This window comes from Harpegnathos saltator, unplaced genomic scaffold (genome assembly GCF_003227715.2).
Source record: "Harpegnathos saltator strain DR-91 unplaced genomic scaffold, Hsal_v8.6 scaffold604, whole genome shotgun sequence".
Taxonomy (NCBI): Eukaryota; Metazoa; Arthropoda; class Insecta; order Hymenoptera; family Formicidae; genus Harpegnathos; species Harpegnathos saltator.
Genome location: NW_020230432.1, coordinates 1170588 through 1191329, shown reverse-complemented (window position 1 = coordinate 1191329; position 20742 = coordinate 1170588). Strand labels below are relative to the sequence as shown.

The window sequence follows — 20742 nt, the reverse complement described above, 5'->3', positions numbered from 1 at the left end:
CTTTGATAGGCAAGAGTCGGGGACTCTAAGCGATCGTTCCGACACTAGAAGAAAGTCTATGGACTCTTTTATTTTTCATACATAGTAATTACGAGTTAATTTCTTGATGGAGATGATGCAAGTATTGCTTTTTCTTCAGATTTGTTTTTTCATATGTTTTGTTGTATGCATCCGCAACAGACACACGTGTAACTATGGGGAGATTCTTCAGTTTATTAGTTGCTCTTTTTTACTATTGTGTCATCTGTTGAATCATGCTGTTAAGGTATAAAAGTATCAAGGGGTATAGAGCTTGTGTTTTATCTTTAAAATTAAATATATATTTAAAACGTTTGATGACACTAATCTGAATATATTAAAATGCAAATGTAGTCAACTGCTATATGCATTATGCTTAATGCTACGTGCTAAAAGCTATATGACATGTTTTGTTTTTTTAAATGCGACAGTAGAATTCAATAGAACACCGTTACAATAGAAGATCGTAGAATTGATTTTTATAAGCGTTAAATTGCAGTAAATTATAACAATTAAAGAAATTCCTTTTACAACGCTATACGATTCGCTAGAAGAATAGTTAGATTACAAAAGAATGACTGAATTATGGATTCATGTAGTTGAAAATGTTTAGAATTTATAAATTACTTTATACATTAATCTTTCTTTATAAGAAAATAAAATAGGGAGTGTATACTCGCTCATGATTGTGATGTAATAACACTAATTATCACGCGTTTAACCGTAGAAAAATAGAAGAAAGCTTGCTTATCCTCTCTTTATGGCTCTTCTATGAAATAGGCACCATTCACGCATTGTAGTGCGTGAGCTCATCATAAGATACACACGTTTGATCGTTGAAAGGAACGTAAGTCGGTCAGTCGGCCTTGTGATGCATTGTATATCATCGTGTGGATTCAATGACGAGAAAATATAAGAGGTATTATACATTGCCTAACGCATTTGCAATGTTTCTTGGTTGACACCGATTTAAAAATTAGAATTACGTAGAAAATGTTAAAGCACATTAATGTGGGCACGTTCCAATTATTTTCTATGCAACTATATTCACAAAAGATCGATGCCGAATTAAATTAAAGGAGTTTCAAATAGGAACACCAACTTTGTTGTTTTATTACTACTTCTTGTAATATATTAATGGATTACTCAGATTTTCATTGCCAAATTTCATTTTAGCCTTATTTTATGTTGCAAAATACAATACAAGATTCACTATCATCTGTACATCTGTTATATGATTTGTGCAAATCCTACCTCATTTGTAATTTATTCACTGAAATGTTAAAAATATCTTACGTTTGAACGGTTGACGATTTATGTGACGATTAATTTTGAATCACAAGTGTTTCATGCGTACTTACTATATTTCAATGTTATTAATCGCTGGTTTTTTTATATCGTGTCTGTGTAGAGTATAAGACAGTGAAGTAAGACATCGACATGCTCATCATCTGTAACGAGAAATTTACTTTCACATCATGTCGTTTCGCGATTTTGTTATATATTAAATATAACCTCTACTCTGTGTGACATATTTCTTACTGCAGCGAAATTTTGCAAAGACGCTGTGAATATCCCACCAAGTTTTGGGATGAGAGGTTTATTGCCCCTTTGTATCAGCAGCAATATCAGTCTTTGTATACGTAGTGGCGTTATGTACCAATGAACTTTGTAGCTGCGAAAGAAAGTTAAAACTAACAATCAAGAGTCGGTAAACATTAAGGAGTATGTTATGAATAAAAGTTTAGTGTTTATAGCTGTGCATTGCTAATTAATTTTCGGAGATTCAATTAATCTTTGGTCTTTTTTACAAGTTCTTAAAGCCTTTAATTTTTTTGATAGATCCTTAAAACAGTTATCCGTGTGCAGAAACGTGAGCGTTATTTGAAATTTTCTTACACAGTGAGAAACACGTAGTTATTGTGGTTCGTAATGTCTTGCATGGTATAATTGGATAAAAGTATGAATACGATGATTGACATTATATAAGTAACGTGTAACGAAAGCCTCATGATATCATTTTCAAAATATATAATCTGGAACACCTAAGACAATATGTTTGTGCGTGAAATGCGTTTTATCATTCGTGATGTAGTACATGACGTATGTTACATACATCACGTTACTACATCAATTAATCACATCATCAATTAACCGCAGAAATGAAGACATTCATTTTCTGTCGTTTTTTTTAATGATATATTGATTTCCATATTTTTCTCTTCTGTTGAAATATTTAAATATTAGTCGGATGTGACGTTGGAGTTATTTGCGTGATTAATTGATAAAATTGCTTTTTATTTATGAATCCTTCGACTGTGGTATCATGGAATGTGACACGTATAAGGATGCGTTTGAGAATCCGAATAACTCACTCGATACATATTGAGACTCAGACATATGACTAAAATAATTATTAAAACGAAGAATGAACTCTCAAAGTTGGATGTCAATGTTTCGGTGTACCTTCAAGGGTAAAAGTTTGTTATCACACACTTCACTTAAATATTAATAGTAGAATACCAACTCTATCGCTTTCCGATGAATATGCACGGCAAAAACTAAACCATGGAATTGATGTTTCATCTGGCTAACGTTCCGTTGGATATCGGTATTTATTGCTTGTTTGATACGATAACTATATAAATATTTCGTCATAATTACGTGACTTGATTCTCGCAAGTTTTAGAGATAACAGAAGTTTAGATAAAATGCAAGTATGTACATTTTCACATTGCTTTAACCATCTCTTACCTGGCAATCTGAAACATTCCGCAGAGATGTCTGCAGTATATGAAAAGCGTCGTTCCAACTCCGAGAATCGTAATCACACCTACATAAACAGCTGCAAATACATACAGCAAAATTAAATAGATATACTTTTCTGGATCGACAAAATATTCGATTACGACATGCTCCATGCGATGTGTCTCCTTTAGAAACAATAAGATATGAAGAATTCGAGGCCACATCAACTGCAGAATAAGAAAACATAGGAAGCTGAACACTAAGAACAATTAAAGAGACATTCGTCCTTAATTAATAACTCTGCAATCTTACGAAATGTTAATATTTTAAAATTAATCGATCTCTAATCGTTATTTCATCGTCGTATATTTGTGTATAAAATTTATCATTCTGCTGCTTGATCTTTCTATTACTCAAATTGTTAAACGCGTAAAAAGTTTCGTCGTTCTTACGTAGAATTATGGTCGTGAAACGTTTCGCATTGTACGCGTATTTTTTAATGATAGCGACTTCATTCTCGTCCTTTAACTCTTCGCAAATATATTGAAGTTGATCCAATAATTGTATCACCTATCATGCCAATAATATTATGTATATCTCTTTCCATTATCAAATTTTATAATCACTGTGTAATCATAATACACTGTGGTTTACTTATTCAAAATGTATGTTTGAATTAGGCGATATACTGCTTACAGTTTTAGCATTAATACAAAATGTACTATATAATACGAAGTAGGTTATAAAAATCAAGACGATAGAGAGGACCTCAACTGCAAAATCAAGCGTGTAATCTGTTATGATAAACATTGTAAGCTGCAAAAGATGACATTTATTAGAGAAAAATTTATTTATAAATGATATATATATATATATATATATATTAGGTACTTGAATAAGTTTCCGCCGTTTTTGTTCAAATTTATATAACTTAGTAAAATAGAAGAATAAACAATACATCATTCAAAGTATTTTTCGTCGTTAGCTATAATATTTTGCCACTTTTCAGGCAACGAATGAATTCCGCGATAGAAAAAATGGTCCTCTTTTGAGCTGATTCACTCATCGAGCCAATTTTTAATATTCTCACAAGAAGTGAAATGCTCTGAAAGACCATGTTGCATCGATCAAAACAGATGGTAGTCCGATGGCGTCCCATGCCTTTTGGCATATTCTCGACGTTTTTCTTTCAGTGATCAATTCAAATTGACTATTTGTTCTCGATAGCGATCAGTAGTGATGGTTTCATTCGGTTTCAGCAGCTCGTAGTATATCACATCTTTTAGATCTTATCAGAAATACTCAATATGACCTTTCTTCCATGAATATCCCGTTTTGCCGTTGATTTTGATGGCTGACCAGGCTTTACCTATGATTTTCTTCTTTTTGGATTATCGTAATGAATCCATTTTTCATCGCCAGTAACGATTCGATGCAAAAATGACTTTCTTTTCTGTCTTTGAAGTAATAATTCGCACATGGTTAAACGTTTTTCAACGTCTCTGTCTTTCAAAACATGTGTCACCCAGTAGTAGTCTTGTTTATGAATAAATCCTATTGCTTTTAAGCGTTTGCTTATAGTCGATTCATCAACATTTAATGATTCCTTAAGTGTTTGATGTGGATCTTCGTTCAGTAATGTTTCCAACTCTTTGTCTTCAAACTTTTTTGATGCACCAGAGTGTTCTTTGTCTTTCACGTCGTAGTCGCCATTTTTAAACCGTTGAAATCATTTTCTACAACTTCTTTCGGATAGAGCATTGTCACCATAATGTTCCACGAGCGAATGATAACTTTCAGCTGCACTTTTCTTTAAAATGAAATAATGGAGTAGGTCCTCCCCCAAATTGTTGTTTTGTCGGTACAAAATTCGACATTTTCAATGTAGTAGAAAAATTCGTTGTTTACACTGGAATCAAATAGCAATAGTGAATATTAAACCATGATTGTAGTACTTCTATATGGATATATTACCATTTTGAACTACATGCACACAGTATTGCTAACATCATCTATCAGTAAACGGCGAAAACTTATTCAAGTACCTAATATATGTTTGATTATTAGAATGTCAGTCTAACATTCACTTGTTTTTGTGCAAAAAGACGTAACAAAAGTGCAACATCCCATTTAGAATATCATTATCGTATTGCACTTCAATTTAATGTCATTCGTAATTTAAAGTGACATAGTTAAATTTAAAATGCGTTGAAACTGACAATTGATACATATAAGATAAAGCATGCATATATATATATATATGTGTGTGTAGTGTGATATATATATACATATATTGCATGATACAATTAATAATAATTTTATACCTGAAATACTATGATACTCGTTAAAATACCAAAACATAAAATCTTTTGTAGTTGAGCGACTTTCGTTTTCTGATAAGGCCATAAGCCAATCGTAACTAAAAGAGTCCGATTAATGCTAAAATATTCTTGTAGATCGAAAGAGATCATCTCTTCGCGAGCACTGAAAAGCTTATGACCGCGGAGATGTCCGTGAAGGTTCGTTCATCCCTTCTCTTGTCGTTGATCGATAAGATATATTATCGCTTTCTTCTTTTTCGTGTACATAAGTGTAGTGGAAATTACTACATTTTGCACGACGTGAAATTATACATAACATCACCGTGAGATCTGTACATATGCAATTTAACTTCGGTAGGAAAGAAATTGGCGACTAAATGATCCATTCAATGCTGAAAGAAATTTTATAAACATCTCTATTTTCCATAAAGTGATAATAATTTTCCGATCGATGGCCGCGCAAGCGTAGTCATCTCCCTTCTGCTCCTTCACGTGCTTCATTGTAGTGTTTGTATTTGTAGTATAGTAGAGTCTTACTTATAGAGTCGTTATCAATAATGAATAATAAAGTGAAGACGGATTTTATTAAATCGGATATTACCTTGCTTTTGTATCTCAGATATGGTTCGTAGATTCGGATGAAAAGAAATAAACAGACATTTATTATTAATTGAATAAATATTTTCTAACTTGTATCTCAACCGTCTAAATCGTGAAATAGGAAACAAGTGCTGTGTTATTAAAGACGTGTAAGATTATATGATTTTTTTAGTCTAGTATACAATTTATATTATTGAACAAAATCTTATGTGCACGTTTCTTTCGAGTCACGTGTTATTCAATTAAATTTGTCCAAATATATATTTCAAGATTGATTCTTCAATTGCAATCAATTAAATCTTAGAGATTCAATTTATTTCATCTGTTTATCTTTTTATTGTGGAAAGTGCTAAGTTTCTTTGAGAAGTATATTATTATTATTATTATTACAAAGAAGTATATTATTATTATTATTATTATTATTATTATTATATCATAATTAGTGACTCTTTGTTCTAAGTTAAAGTTTTAAGTTAAATAGATATGAGGCAGTTCTTTATATCTTGCTATTATAATCTGATATAGTATTAGATGATAGATCATTATTTTTTTGTTGTGTGGAATACAAAACGGTGAAGTAAGACATCGATGCACTCATTAGCTGTAATAAGAAATCTTTTGTGTTATATTATTCTAAGTAAGCAATGTTGAATTTGTCCTAATAAAAGATCTATTTTTTACCGAAGAAAAATGTTCTAAAGTTGCTATAAATATATTACCGAAACTTATGATAAAAGGTTTCGTGTTTCTTTGTAACAGCAGCAATATTATTTTTTGTACGTGTAACGGTGCTATGTACCAACAAATATTATACCTGCGGAAAGATAATTAAACTAGAAATCGGCAATTTTATTAATAATTAATAGTAATAAAAATGATACTTATAATAGATAATAATACTTATAATAATACTTAATAATATTGATGTTTTTTTACATGGAAATACTAATTAAAAATATAATTTTTTAAATTACACATTAATCTTTACTTTTATTATTTATTTTACATCGACTTTATATAAAAATATAAGTATAAGCGTCGTGTATAAAATCTCTTACGCAGTGTGGAATATATGATTATTGTGATCCATAATTTCTTGTCCAATGTAGTTAAATAAGAACATGAATAGAACAATACAAAGCGCATATGCAAGATGTAATAAAAATCCCATGATATTGTTTTCGAACGACAAGATCTGAAATATCTACATTATGACTGTGGTGAATTTTTCAGAAATATGTTTTAGATCTATTTGTCTTATATAAACAAATTTTATGGAATGAAATTTATATCGTAAAATATGAAAAAATATATTTTATATTAAATCTCTTATTTCAATTGTGTATATGTATATGTGTATATGTAGATCTACTAAATAGAATTTAGTATGACAAGAATTTGATAATTCTTATTATATATTTAGTGGTAGTATTTCATTTTTTATCAAACTTTTTGCAAGTTGACCGTTATGGTATGAAAATCCTCGCCTAGACTTTTATGTTTATAAACACATACACACACACACACATACATGTATGAAACATTTATAACACGACTTACTCGATAAAGACAGAGACTCAAGCATATTACAAAAGACACTATTAGGAGGAACAAAAGTACTTCAAAATTGGATTGAATAACCATGATGAATCTTTAAATAAAAGAACGTTCTTATTGCACGTACAGACACTATAGAATAAATACCAACTTCATAGCTTTGCGATGCGCATCCACGGCATAGATGATGTCTTTATGAATTATTATCTCTTTCTTCAGATCAATATTTTGTTGAAAATTGATACCTATCGCATACTTGATACGGTAACTATAAATAATCGTTTTTCAGTTATTATGTCTTGTCAATCCTAGTTCTTTTCTTTCTTAGTGACGAGCAAGATTACATTTCAAATTTAGTTTCTTTATTGGTGACGAGCAAGATTACATTTCAAATTTGAATGATAAAGAGAATAGAGAAAAAGAAATGGTTCAGCGATGACAAATTTGAAAATTCAAATCTGAATAGTGTGTTATCATTCTTTCATTTAATTTCTTACCTGGCGATTCTAAATATTCCGCAAACGAAATATAAGTACCCTAAGTACATTGTTCCAGCTGCTGTTGCCGTTAATGCTCCAATAGAAAAAGCTGCATTCATGTGCAACCAAAGTAAATAGCGATATTTTATCTTATCAATAAAGTACTCGGTCATAACATGTACGGAGTGAGACCGTGATCCATTTAAGTTCGAAGAAACATTGAGATCTCGAATCCATAATAATTGGATAAAAATAATATAGAATATGGAAATCACTGAGAATATTAAAATGGAAGAAAATAATTACACGAGAGCACTACTCTTTAATTTTCCGGATTATCACATTATCTCGAAATTATTGATTTCGTATCATCAATAATTATATTGTCTTGTTTACGAATCATATCTCTATTCAAAGTTATCGCATTCTGCTAATAATTGAGGTTAATAATTGTTTTAAATTCTGTTAATAATTGAGGCAAAGTATAGAGTTGTAATAATATATCATTGCGTTAATCTACTCTATTTGCCACATATATCTTATTATATTTCTGTATGTAAAAATTTTGTTAATAAGCATCGTACATTTTTATTTCAGGACTGAATAATATCGTGATTAAATTTCAATTAAATTTCATTTAAATTCTGCTACAATGTATATGAAAATCGAATGAATTAAGTCTTACATGTGAGTACGATCGTCCAATATCTTCCTTTGTATCCGTATTTTTCAATTATAACGATTTCGTTCTCATTCCGCAGTTCATTGATAATCTGTTGAAGTTCGTCCAATAAATACTTCATCTGTTTTGTTAATAATGTTTTGTTTCTTGTTACAAAATTGTGAATGGTTCTTATATTAGAAAGTTTATTAGTCACAGACATTTAGTAAAACAATTATAATAAATATTCAACTCACAAATGTAATTTTACTCCAAAACGTGAAATATGTAATTACATAGGCAATGAAAATAAATACGTTTATTAAAACTTTGATGACAAGATTGGCTGTGCATTTCGCTGTCATGAACGTTGTAAGCTGCAAGCGTTAAGTTTAAGATAGTTTATTGCTAAATATAGTTTTGAAAAAGAAACATCTCTGTTACAATAACAAATTACAATTTCGTGAAAAATAATTAGAGTTGTCCTTCTTTCTTTCTTTCTCTGTACATATAATAATAGAAATTTATAATTATGAAATATAGAGCAGTATATCTATACATATGTTACATTATAAGTGTAATATAAAATCACATTCGAATTATATGGCGGTAAACTTTAAATGCAAAGAACACTCATGCAGTTGTTTATTATGCGTACGTAATGATACAATTCAAATGATTTTCGTACCTGAAATATAATAAAACTGAATAGAATGCTGAAAATGAGGATTTGCTGAAGTCGCACAACTTTCGACTTCTGATGAGGCCACAAACCGACTAAGAGCAAGAGAATCCGATTGATGGTAAAATATTGATACAGATCGGGGTAGATCATTTTTTCACGGGCGTTGATATGCGATCTACTGATCAGCGGAGAAGTTTGCGAAGAGTCTGCTACTCTCTTTTTTGCCAAGCAATAAAATATAATGTCGTCTTTTTTTCTTCCCGTATATTTACATGAAAATTCTCTCAAATCATCTGTCAATGCTACATAGTGGCGAAGATAGTATGCGAAATAGCATTGTTACTGAAAACCATCGAAATACCGCGAAATAATGCCGTGAGACAGGCACGTTCGTAATTTAATAAATTTGTCAAGGAAGGGATCGGCAATTTAGTTATCGACTTGATGCTGCATAAAATTACATGGACGTTTATTTTCCATAAACTAATGTCGTGACAATTTCTCGATCGAAGGCCGCGCAAGCGTGGTTGCTTCTTTCTCGACTTTATTTGTCCTGCGTGCTCTATTGTATTGTGTACGTTCCTAAGAGACACACATTTATTCATTGTAAGAAATGTCAGTTGGTCGGTCGAACTTGTCTCTCTATGTCACCTATGTGAAATCATTGTGGGCGAAGTATAACGTTCTGCACATTGTACCGTACGTATAACTTTCGTTTCCTTTGGAAAAACACAACAGACTTGATGATATCACACATTTTTGTCGCGTTAAAGAGAGTATGAATATATTTGAGGATATTTTATACATTTTCCTCTCTCTTTCTCGAATTGATATCGATTGATAAGCTATTCTTTCAACAAAACATTTTCGTCATTCGACAACTCGAAGGAAAGCTCTCTCCATTTTGCTATGATTCTACATAATTAACCGTTACTCCAGTCATCAGCTGTTGCGTTGTTTATGCTATTGCAATTTCTATTACTATATAAACTTCAATGCAAAAAATAGATATTTATTAATTATATAATAATGAATTTTGTGACTGTATTGTTTAGAGAGTGGACTAGAGCAAAGAAGTTGCAAAGAATTTCAGATGATTCGTGCAATTTGTGAGATTAGATCAAATAAAGGGTGTCCCAAAATTCACGCAAGAAGTAATTTTGATAGAAAACACAGGTTTATAATTAAAAATTGTAAATTTTTTATTGATTCATAAAATATACAGTATAGGATTATGTATGGAATAGCATATCGGGTAAACGGCCACAGCGAAGAGAGTTCGTTGAATGGATTATGGAACAACAACAAGTGGCTGCTGATTTTTCGGACAAAATCATTTTCAGTGATGAGGCTCATTTTCATCTTGATGGCTTGGTTAATCGACAAAATTGTCGCATTTGGGGTTCAGAAAATCCACGAGTGATTGTTGAGAAACAAATGCATCTACAACGTGTCACTGTTTGGTGCGGATTTTGAGCTGGAGGCATCATTGGACCATTCTTCTTCAAAAATGTGGCTGGTCAGGCAATAACGGTTAATGGTGCTCGCTATTGCGACATGATAATCCAGTTTTTTGTGCTTAAATTGCAAGATATAGATGTGGACGATGTGGTTTCAACAAGACAGTGCCACATGCCATACATCCCGAGAAACAATTCAATTACTACATGAGTCATTTTCTGGTCGTGTAATTTCCTGTTTTGGTGATCAGATTTGGCCGCCCAGATCATGCGATTTAACGCCGTTGGACTTTTTTCTTTGGGGTTTTTTGAAGTATAAGGTTTATACCAACAAGCCCACGACCACACCCATGCCTCGAAAGAGGAAATTGAGCGCTGTATCAACGAAATTCAACCACATTTATGCAAAACGATCATGGAAAATTTCAACAAAAGAGTGCATATGTGCTAGCAAAGCCGTGGAGGCCATTTACCCGATATGCTATTCCATACATAACTCTATACTGTATACTTTATGAATCAATAAAAAATTTACAATTTTTAATTATAAACCTGTGTTTTCTATCAAAATTACTTCTTGCGTGAATTTTGAGACACCCTTTATATGAGCTCTGATTTATATTTAATTCATTTAATTATGAAAAATTGTGATAAATTTTTGATAAATTTATAAATCTCAGTAATTTAATAATTTAGTAATTTTTTATATCATAAACAGCGAGAGAGAAAACAGGAATATTATTGCTGGATTTTTTTTAAGAGAAACAGGAATATTATTGCTGGAGATGTTGCATACAGTTGAATAATCTCGATATCGCCATCGATAATGTTGAGTACTCAACCAGAGATAAAACAATGACTTATTTTTTTCATTACGCTTACCTACATTATCCTTCTATTTATATTGTTAATTGTCCGATTTTTACGTCATTGTTGTGTAGAATAAATGACTGTGAAGTAAGACATTGATGCACTTGTTAACTGCAACGATAAGTTTTCCTTTTTGTACTGTTTCGTTTCGAATACACGAAGTTAGATATATCTAAGCTAAGAAATGTTTCTCACCGAGGCGAAATATTCTAACGATCCCACGAATATTTTAGCGATACGCAGATAAAAGGGCTTACTGCCTCTCTGCAGCAGCAGCAGTATTATCTTCTGTATGTGCGGCGGTGTTACGTACCAGCGAATATTGTATCTACGAAATAATGACTGAGCTTGAAATCGATAATCGAGAAGAAAATAAGATGCGTGAAAATAATGATATTCATATAATCTTACACGGTGACGAATAAATCTTCATTGTGATCTGTGACTTGTTGCGCGATGTAGTTGGACATGAATATATATGTAAGAGTGGCGCTCACGTATGCGGAGTGAATAACAATTTTCATGAGATTGTATTCAAACGATATAATCTGAAAAATCTGGATAATTGTTATTATAATGGATCTTTTAGAGAAATATCTTACCAAAACAAATATTTGTTTGAAGTAGACGAGTTGAATTATAAAAAAAGAAATATGCATCTACACATACACGCACACACACACACACACACACATATACAGGATGTTTGAAAGCTTATCATACAGGTGAAAGTTGGAGATAGATTGGGTATAGCCGAGAAGAAAAGTCATGTACCATAATGTCAAATTGGCAATAGTTATCGAGTTATTAATTGAAACATGTGAGCCAATGAGCGCGTAGAGAGCGCTGGGCGGTCACCTCTTGTCGCTTACGGTTGCCCCTCGCCGCACGCGCTCGCCTATCGACGCTCGTTGACTCTGCCTATACTAAATGTCTACGTGCTTACCGCGGTCGCCCAGCGCTCTCTACGCGCTCATTGGTTCACATGTTTCAATTAATAACTCGATAACTATTGCCAATTTGACATTATGGTACATGACTTTTCTTCTCGGCTACGCCCAATCTATCTCCAACTTTCGTCTGTATGATAAGCTTTCAAACACCCTGTATATATATTTGTATATAAAATATGTGTGTGTGTGTGTGTGCTTTTATATATATATATATAAAATAAATATGCATATTTATAATAATTTGTTTAGGAACGCGACGAAACTTACTCGGTATAGATTTAGGCTTAAACCACTGACTAATATTATTACTAAGAAAAAGAAAGATCCCTCGAACTCCTTCATCATTGAAGTGGAGAGCCTTTAAGAACATGAGTAATTTTATATTATACGCATTACATGGTATAAGCATTGTACAAGTATTATCGAATGAGTACCAACATCATAGCTTTACGATGAATGTCGACAGCGTAAACGATGTTTTTATAAATCATAATCACGTTCTTCAAATTTATATTATATTGCACGTTGATCTCCATTGTCTGCTCGATACGATAACTGCAAGTAATTTTCTTATGGTAATTATTTCTTTCGTCCGGATTATTTAAAGATGATAAACGAAGATCCGCTCTATTCGAAAAGAAATTCACGCGCCCGTATAAGTTTCTTTTTACCTGGCAATTTTGAGCATTCCGCAGATGTGTTTGAGGAATATTAATATCGTTGTTCCGGTAGCCACGGTCCCAAGTAACATTATAAGAAACGTTGCATCCATGTGCAGAAGTATTAAGTAGAAATATTTTTCTTGGTCGAAAAAGTACTCAGTCACAATAAACAACGCTTGATGCCTTCCAGACTCGTTTTTAGACAGAAAAATGTTAAAGCCGGGAAACCACATTATTTGAACTATGATAAAAAATGCTGCGGCACAAACTGATAACATTGAAAGAATATCCTCATATAAATCGTCATTTTATAATTTTACAAGACATTGTATATTGCCAAATGTTTTAGATTTGTTTATTTCATTTCACTTCATAAGGTGTGTGATAAGAGTTATCGAATGAAATTATTACATGTAATTTTAGCCGCATGACGTTGCGCGTTGCTCCCGTAATCTTTTATAATAGCAATTTCATTCTCGTCTTTCAGCTCGTTACAAACGTGCTGAAGTTGCTCCAATAAATACTTTATCTGTTGAGGGCATACATGTGTATCATTTCTACTTGATATTTGAAGAAGATTTTGATATGTAAATATTGATTTATCGAATATTGAATATTATCAGTGACATGTGCAGTACGTTTGATTCATGTGTGTTTAACATATGTGCAGTTACGTTTAACTCACGCTATGCTTGTTAACCACGAATGAGTTGTATATAATCATAGTGGCGATGGTAACTGTTGTGGAGGAGAAAACTGTGATGACAAAATCGGATGTGCATTCCGTAGTCAGCAACGCCGTGAACTACGAGTGATAAATTCATTGAGAAATGTATTAAAAAAACTGACAGCTTCGTTCGACCAGAGAATTGTAAGTCTGAAATAGTTAGTCGCCTTTTTACATACGATATCGTACAACGAGAAGTCCATTAACTGTGACATCGCAAAAAAAAATTTATTTCCTGTTACACAAAGTTCTTTGATTAAAATGAACATAGTCACGATAAGGACAATGAGAGTCAAAAACGCTCTGGTGTTGGTTAATTGACTTATATAACGCTGTAATATATATCTGTTTTTAAACTACATATAAGTTCAGTTTTCGTAACGTTAACGAAATGTTTCGCTCAGCATTTAAATTATTCTTAACGGTAACATGTAGATAAACGCGATATATGATAAATTAAAGTTTTTATAGCAGTCGGAGACCTACAAAAATAAAATACGCACGATGTGTAAGAATTAATATATATAAGAGTAATTATAAAATAATATATAAGAGAGAGAGAGAGAGAGAGAGTGAGAGAGAGAGAGAGAGAGAGAGAGAGAGGAGGAGAGAGAGGAGGGAGGGAGGGAGGGAGGGAGGGAGGGAGGGAGGGAGGGAGGGAGGGAGGGAGGGAGGGAGGGAGGGAGGGAGGGAGGGAGGGAGAGAGAGAGAGAGAGAGAGAGAGAGAGAGAGAGAGAGAGAGAGAGAGAGAGAGAGAGAGAGAGAGAGAATATTCACTATACCTGAAATACGGTAAAGTTCACTATGATACTGAAGGATACAATTATTTGGACTAGAGTAAATTTCGATTGGTTATAGGGCCATATGCCAAGTGAAAGTAAAAGAATCCGACTGACGCTGAAATTCTCGAGCAGATCGAAAGAGTTCATGTCTCCGCGAGCACCCAAATACGTTTGATGACGCAGATGTCAGTCAACTTTCACTCACTTCCTCTTCTCAGCCGGTCGATTAAATGCACCATCGTATTTCCGTTCCATGATATATCTAAATGCAAATTGTGTAATAACGTAAAAAGTCATGCGAATTACCATCGTGAGACATTTGTGTTTTAACACTTGTGTCGGGGAATGGGTGACTAAGCGATCGATGAGACACTTAAGGAAATTCGACAGATGTTTACTTCCCATAGAGTGACGTTCACCAGGTGAAACTCCCCTCAACGAGTTTTGCGCAAGCACTGTTACCCCCTCGTAGTGCCGCATTCATTATTCCAATATGTGTCCTTGTGAAATGCATATGTTTGAATTTTTGATAGGTGAATCGGTTTACCGGTCAGTATTCCGATACCGACCGGTAAACCGGATATATTAGCGACGAAATTTGGTAAAGTAGATTGCAACTGACAACTTTGTCGAGCCGTATTCGTAGCCGAAGACGCTTCTTCATATTTTTGAATCTTACGTTTTAATGTCTAGACATTAAAATTCTGAATCTGTCTTCAACTTATCTTATTTGCCATTAAGTAACAAAGCTACCGTTAAATCCATCACTTATATTATTATTTCTTTAAAGCATCGCAATTACAAAATATAGTAATTTTTTCTAACAAAGGAATGACGTATAACTAGAGTACCATGTCATGAGTGTAGTAACGTGAAACCGAACAGAACGTTCGAGTTTGGTATTTTGAAACATTGACATAATATTATATCTCTCAAGGACTGACGGATCCTTCTGTATGATCATTTCTGGGTAGAGTATATTACAGTGAAATAAGATATGGATATGTTAACCATCTGCAACAAGAAACATTTTTCTTCATGTTATTTGTGCAAAAAATACGCGCTGATTGTAGATGTCTTTACACACAGTGAAATTCCTACCGAGGCAAAACTCTGCAAAGATCCTATGAATATATTACCGAGGTTGAGGGTAAATGACTTATTGCCTCTTTGCAGAAGAAACAGTATCATCTTTTGCGTGTGTAAAGATGCTAAGTACCAACGAACGTTGTATCTGCGAAATGACGAGAAATTAATATAAAAAGTTAACAATCGCGCGCGCGGTGCATTTAACCGTCGCATTTTTTTACTATTCCCAAATTTGTATTTTGGACGACGACAAAAAGATGTGCTAATAATATTACAACGTGTATGAGACATGCGAGCTTTGACAAATTCCGGTCTCACTATATTAGTCCGTTATAGTAGTCAACGGCTTTTATTAATGATAATTTCATGCGATATATAAGATAAGCTCTTACGTTGTTATGAACACGTGGTTATTATGATCCATAATTTCTTGTGATATATAGCTGGCTATAAACATATACACGACAACGATAATTAGGTAACTTAAATGAAATAATAACTCTCCCATGTCGCCACCGAATGATAGAATCTGCAAAATCTAAGACAATGTCATGTACTCATTATATAATATTCACAATTAGCAACATACACAGGTATGTGCATTATTTTGTACAAAGATGAAAGAATTTGAGCACATTATTAAAAATGAAGATTCAGCGTAAAGAGTGGGAGAATAAACAAACCGTGTGCAAATATAATATTTCTTCTTTTCTCAAAATTCGATACTTTGTAATTAGCATGATTCTAAATATAAGTTGTTGACTGAGCTTTTATATGAGAGTCACTCGAATTATATAAGTATATTTATATCAATTATTTGCTCGATACTATATATGGAACCAGATTCGCGTTTAGTCATGCTCGGAAAGACTAAAAAACTCACTAGAAATAAATTAAGACTCAAAGAAATCACGCCAGTCACTATTAAAAATGAGAACAATCCCTTGAAGCTCGTTATCATAAATTCGGAAAACCTTCAAAAACAGAAAAGAATGTTATTGTATATATTTTATTATATTGTATGGATTATATATTTTATCGAATATGTACCCACTTCATAGCTTTTCGATGAATGTCCACGGCATAAATTATTTCCTTATGAATCATTATCTCGTTTTTTGGACCGATTCTTCGGAGAATATCATATGATAATGCTTGCTCGATGCGGTAACTGCAAATAATTTTATTCATTAGAATTACGCGCATAACTCTTTCAAAATTTACAATTATTTATTTCATAATAAGTAATTCTAAATTTATAAATATATTAAATCTGCGATGACGATGACAATATGTCAAATCGCAACTTATTATGTTTCAATTAAAATCTCATTATATTCGCAGGCTTATATTTTTATAATTACCTGGCGATTTTGAAAATCCCACAAGCGTATTGTACATACGCTACAAATAACGTTCCCGTTGCGATTACTATAGTGCATCCTATGAAATAGGATGCATCCATGTGCAATAAGATAAAATAGAAATATTTTTCGGCATCGATAAAATACTCAGTCATGATTTGTGTCGTGCGATATACTGTCGATTTATTCGTAGACAGAACGACATCAAGTATGTATGACCAAATTGGTAAGGAAAAAATAACGAATGTGCCGCTGATAGAGGCCCCTTGAATAATGTTTAAAGAAATAGCCTTATAGATTGCTGTTTTGTTTCTTGTAAAATATCGGACATACTAGTATATTTTTTATAAGTTTGTAGATTGTTCATTTAGTCCGAATTATTAAATTTCTCTACGAATAGATATTTATTACAAATAGTATAACGTAGTCTCTTACCCGTAAGCGCAATCGTGTATAATTTCGCGTTGTTTCCATATTTCTTTATGATTGCAATTTCTTTCTCGTCTTTTAAGTCATTGCATATCCGTTGAAGTTGCTCCATTAGATGTTTTACCTACCGTGTCAACGAAGCAACATACACCGTTTCGCACCATAGAGTTCGAAAAATTGCTGACTATAGGAAACTATGAGAAACGCAATCAGGTCTCAGGTAATTATTGCGTAATTAAACTTACAGATTGACCGTTTGTTAAGAAGGAGTTGTAGTGGACCATGTGCATAATGAAGAATAACGTGGAGGAAAGAATTTTAATAGTAATATTCAGAGTGCACTCCGCGGTCACGAACGTTGTAAGCTGCAAGCAATAGATTGATCGAGAGATTTTCATTAAAAACTAATGATTGGCATGACCAAATTTATCAGTTGCTCCCTCGCATGCTACAAAATATAAATTGGTATATTTATATATCAGGTGTAGTAAAAAGAAATCCATTATATTTCCAATAGATGGCTTTAGTTATCTGTATCTCGCGTTGTATAAGTCCGATCGGGTTCCACTAGATGGCGTTAGAAAGATGAGATTTCGTACTAAAAAAACTTTTGTGACAGTTTTGTGATTAGTTGACTCAGTTTTGTTTGAGCGCGCGTCAAAGATGGACACTAGCAAAGAGAAAATACGCTATATTTTACAGTTTTTCTTCGATAAAGGCGAAAACGCAAGCCAGGCGGCTGAAAATGTGAATACTGTTTATGGTCCTGATACTATAACAGCCAATCACGCGCAATTTTGGTTTCGTCGATTCCGTTCCGGTAATTTCGATGTCAAAGATGCACCACGCACTGAAAGGCCAATTATCGAAAATATCGATAAAATCATGGACATTGTCGAGTCCGACCGTCATGTAAGCACTGTTTCGATTGCCCAAGAGCTAAAGATTGCACAAAAAACCGTTTGGAACCATTTGAATAAGGCTGGATACAAAAAGAAGCTCGATGTATGGGTGCCACACGAGGTAACGAAAAAAAACCTCATGGACCGAATTTCCATCTGCGAATCGCTGCTGAATCGCAACAAACTCGACCCATTTCTGAAGCGGTTGGTCACTGGTGATGAAAAGTGGATCATTTACGACAATGTCAAGCGAAAACGGTCGTGGTCGAATCGCGGTGAGCCGGCGGAAACGGTGGCCAAGCCAGGATTGACGGCCAGGAAGGTTTTGCTGTGTGTTTGGTGGGATTGGCAGGGAATTATCTACTATGAGCTGCTCCCCTACGGCAAAACTCTTAACTCGGAACTGTACTGTCAACAATTGGACCGTCTGAAGGAAGCAATCGCCCAGAAGCGGCCAGCTTTGGCCAATAGGAGAGGAATTGTGTTCCATCAGGACAATACCAGGCCACACACATCGATAGTGACTCGCCAGAAGCTCCGGGAGCTTGGTTGGGAGGTTCTTATGCATCCACCTTATAGTCCGGACCTGGCACCAAGTGATTACCATCTGTTCCTGTCCATGGCGAACAATTTTGCTGGTGAAAAATTCGCTTCAAGAGAGGCTTGTGAAAATCGACTGTCTCAATTTTTTGCCAATAGGGACGAGGGCTTCTATGAGAGAGGCATAATGAAATTACCTTCAAAATGGCAACAAGTTATCGAACAAAACGGCGCATATTTGATCTAAATCGGATCATTCTAACTATGTTAATTAAAGCCTTCAATTTCATGCAAAAATAATGGATTTCTTTTTACTACACCTGATATAATCGTAATGCAATAATCAGAAGTTTTTTATTTATTACGCTGTTAATAAATAAAACTACTACTGCAACACTAAAAACTATAACACACATTGAATAGTTAAATTAACTACATTTGCGAAATAACAAATGTCGCTTATCATTGCAAGAAAATCATTAGTGTTAGCGTACCTGAAATGCAATAAAGCTTATTAGAATAGTATAAATCAAAAGTAGCTGACATTGGTGGACGAGTTTTGATCGCTGATACGGCCATAAACCGATGGCCAGTAAGAGAATTCGATTGATATTAAAACTTTCGTATAGGTCAAAAGACTTCATCTCTCCGCGAATGTCAAGACGTATTTGAGCATGAAGATGTAGATGCAATTTCGTACATCTCCTCTCTTTAGCTGATCGCAATAAAATATACGACCGTTTTTCCTTTCTCTGCTATATTATAAGGTAAATGATTTAATGTCGTGTAACGTAAAAAGCCATGGAAAATATCTCCTTGAGATCGAGATATTCGCAATTTAACATTTATACCGTGAAATAGTAAGGCGATTGACCGATCGATGAGACGTCTATACAAAATACTACTGGTGTTCATTTTCTATAGCCAACGTTTACCCAGTGAAATTGCTCCTAATGAATTTTGCGCAAGCGTTGTCATCCTCTTGTAGTGCCGCACATGTTAGTTTAGCGCGTGCCTTCGTAAAATACACACATCTGAATCTTGAAAGAGCGATCGTTCATCCAGTCGGTTTTGTACTCCGATATATTTATAAAATCATCTATGATAAAATATTGTAGATTGTAATCACAAACGCCCTCGAGCCTGTTTTATTTGATAAAGTTATTCTTCCTGATTTTCCTGGACTTTACATATTTCAATGCCTAAATATCTCTCAATCTTATTGTAATCATCATTGTATAATAACTGTTATTATCATTTTCTAAAGAAGTGCAATCAAAATATGTTCTGTATAAATTCGTTTAAACAAAAGGAAATGGCACGAAGAGATGGATTAACTTAATAACGTGATAATGACTTCTAAGACTTCTAAGTTACAGCCGGTCTTCCGGTAAGGCATCGTCCTGTTTCAAGCTTCAGCTATCTCTCGTGAACTCGCAATCGATAAAAAATATATATATACGTCATATCATGGAATTTTTTTCGTTTCCTCTTCTCTTTTGGATCTTTTTACATTTTCATCATTTTGTCCGTAAGAATTAAATAGGTTGATCAATATCCTGTCTGCATCATAAACAACTCTCTTTTTCTCTCTCCTTTCTCCTCTTGTTTGTCTTGCCATTTATTAAGTCAATCGGAAAGTTCCATCCGTTTTTTTGTAAAACGTTTGGCTTTATTTAAGAAACAAAATGAAAAAGTACATCAAAATATTGTCCATCGTTAGCGATGACTTTTTTCCATTTTTCGGTCAGCAAGCGAATTCCGCGGCGAAAGAATGACTCATCTTTCTATCCAGTACCCATTTTTCGACGTTCTCATAAGAATTGAAGTATTTGTCAGCAAGTACGTGTGCCATCGGCCGAAACAAGATGGTAGTCAGAAGGGGTACAGTCTGG

The 20742-nt window shown here is 33.5% G+C and overlaps 4 protein-coding genes across 4 annotated transcripts; all 4 read right to left on the bottom strand.

Annotated features, from left to right (window-relative positions):
- Positions 1 to 681: 681 nt before the first annotated feature.
- On the bottom strand, positions 682 to 3601 carry LOC109503867 (odorant receptor 4-like). Its single transcript, XM_025304384.1, has 8 exons — positions 3463 to 3601; positions 2773 to 3336; positions 2546 to 2656; positions 2394 to 2484; positions 1918 to 2063; positions 1561 to 1693; positions 1380 to 1469; positions 682 to 1291 (listed from the first exon to the last, which is right to left on the bottom strand). The coding sequence occupies exons 2-7, from the start codon at positions 2988 to 2990 to the stop codon at positions 1395 to 1397; spliced, it is 774 nt and encodes a 257-aa protein (XP_025160169.1). The 5' UTR covers positions 2991 to 3336; positions 3463 to 3601; the 3' UTR covers positions 682 to 1291; positions 1380 to 1394.
- A 2534-nt stretch (positions 3602 to 6135) lies between these two features.
- LOC105183329 (odorant receptor 4-like) lies at positions 6136 to 7907 on the bottom strand. The gene is made up of 6 exons (XM_025304386.1): positions 7742 to 7907; positions 7396 to 7512; positions 7248 to 7338; positions 6746 to 6891; positions 6369 to 6501; positions 6136 to 6288 (listed from the first exon to the last, which is right to left on the bottom strand). The coding sequence occupies exons 1-6, from the start codon at positions 7894 to 7896 to the stop codon at positions 6184 to 6186; spliced, it is 747 nt and encodes a 248-aa protein (XP_025160171.1). The 5' UTR covers positions 7897 to 7907; the 3' UTR covers positions 6136 to 6183.
- Positions 7908 to 8484: 577 nt separating this feature from the next.
- Positions 8485 to 15141, bottom strand: LOC105183328 (odorant receptor 4-like). Its single transcript, XM_019841522.2, has 12 exons — positions 14524 to 15141; positions 13700 to 13819; positions 13426 to 13543; positions 13024 to 13282; positions 12791 to 12907; positions 12620 to 12710; positions 11811 to 11956; positions 11595 to 11727; positions 11412 to 11510; positions 9073 to 9788; positions 8642 to 8761; positions 8485 to 8526 (listed from the first exon to the last, which is right to left on the bottom strand). Exons 1-9 carry the CDS (start codon positions 14668 to 14670, stop codon positions 11457 to 11459), a joined length of 1185 nt encoding a protein of 394 aa, XP_019697081.2. The 5' UTR covers positions 14671 to 15141; the 3' UTR covers positions 8485 to 8526; positions 8642 to 8761; positions 9073 to 9788; positions 11412 to 11456.
- An 87-nt stretch (positions 15142 to 15228) lies between these two features.
- Positions 15229 to 19946, bottom strand: LOC109503866 (uncharacterized). Its single transcript, XM_019841507.2, has 9 exons — positions 19342 to 19946; positions 17651 to 17770; positions 17412 to 17529; positions 16977 to 17241; positions 16667 to 16783; positions 16496 to 16586; positions 16005 to 16150; positions 15625 to 15757; positions 15229 to 15537 (listed from the first exon to the last, which is right to left on the bottom strand). The coding sequence occupies exons 1-9, from the start codon at positions 19489 to 19491 to the stop codon at positions 15484 to 15486; spliced, it is 1194 nt and encodes a 397-aa protein (XP_019697066.1). The 5' UTR covers positions 19492 to 19946; the 3' UTR covers positions 15229 to 15483.
- Positions 19947 to 20742: the final 796 nt, after the last annotated feature.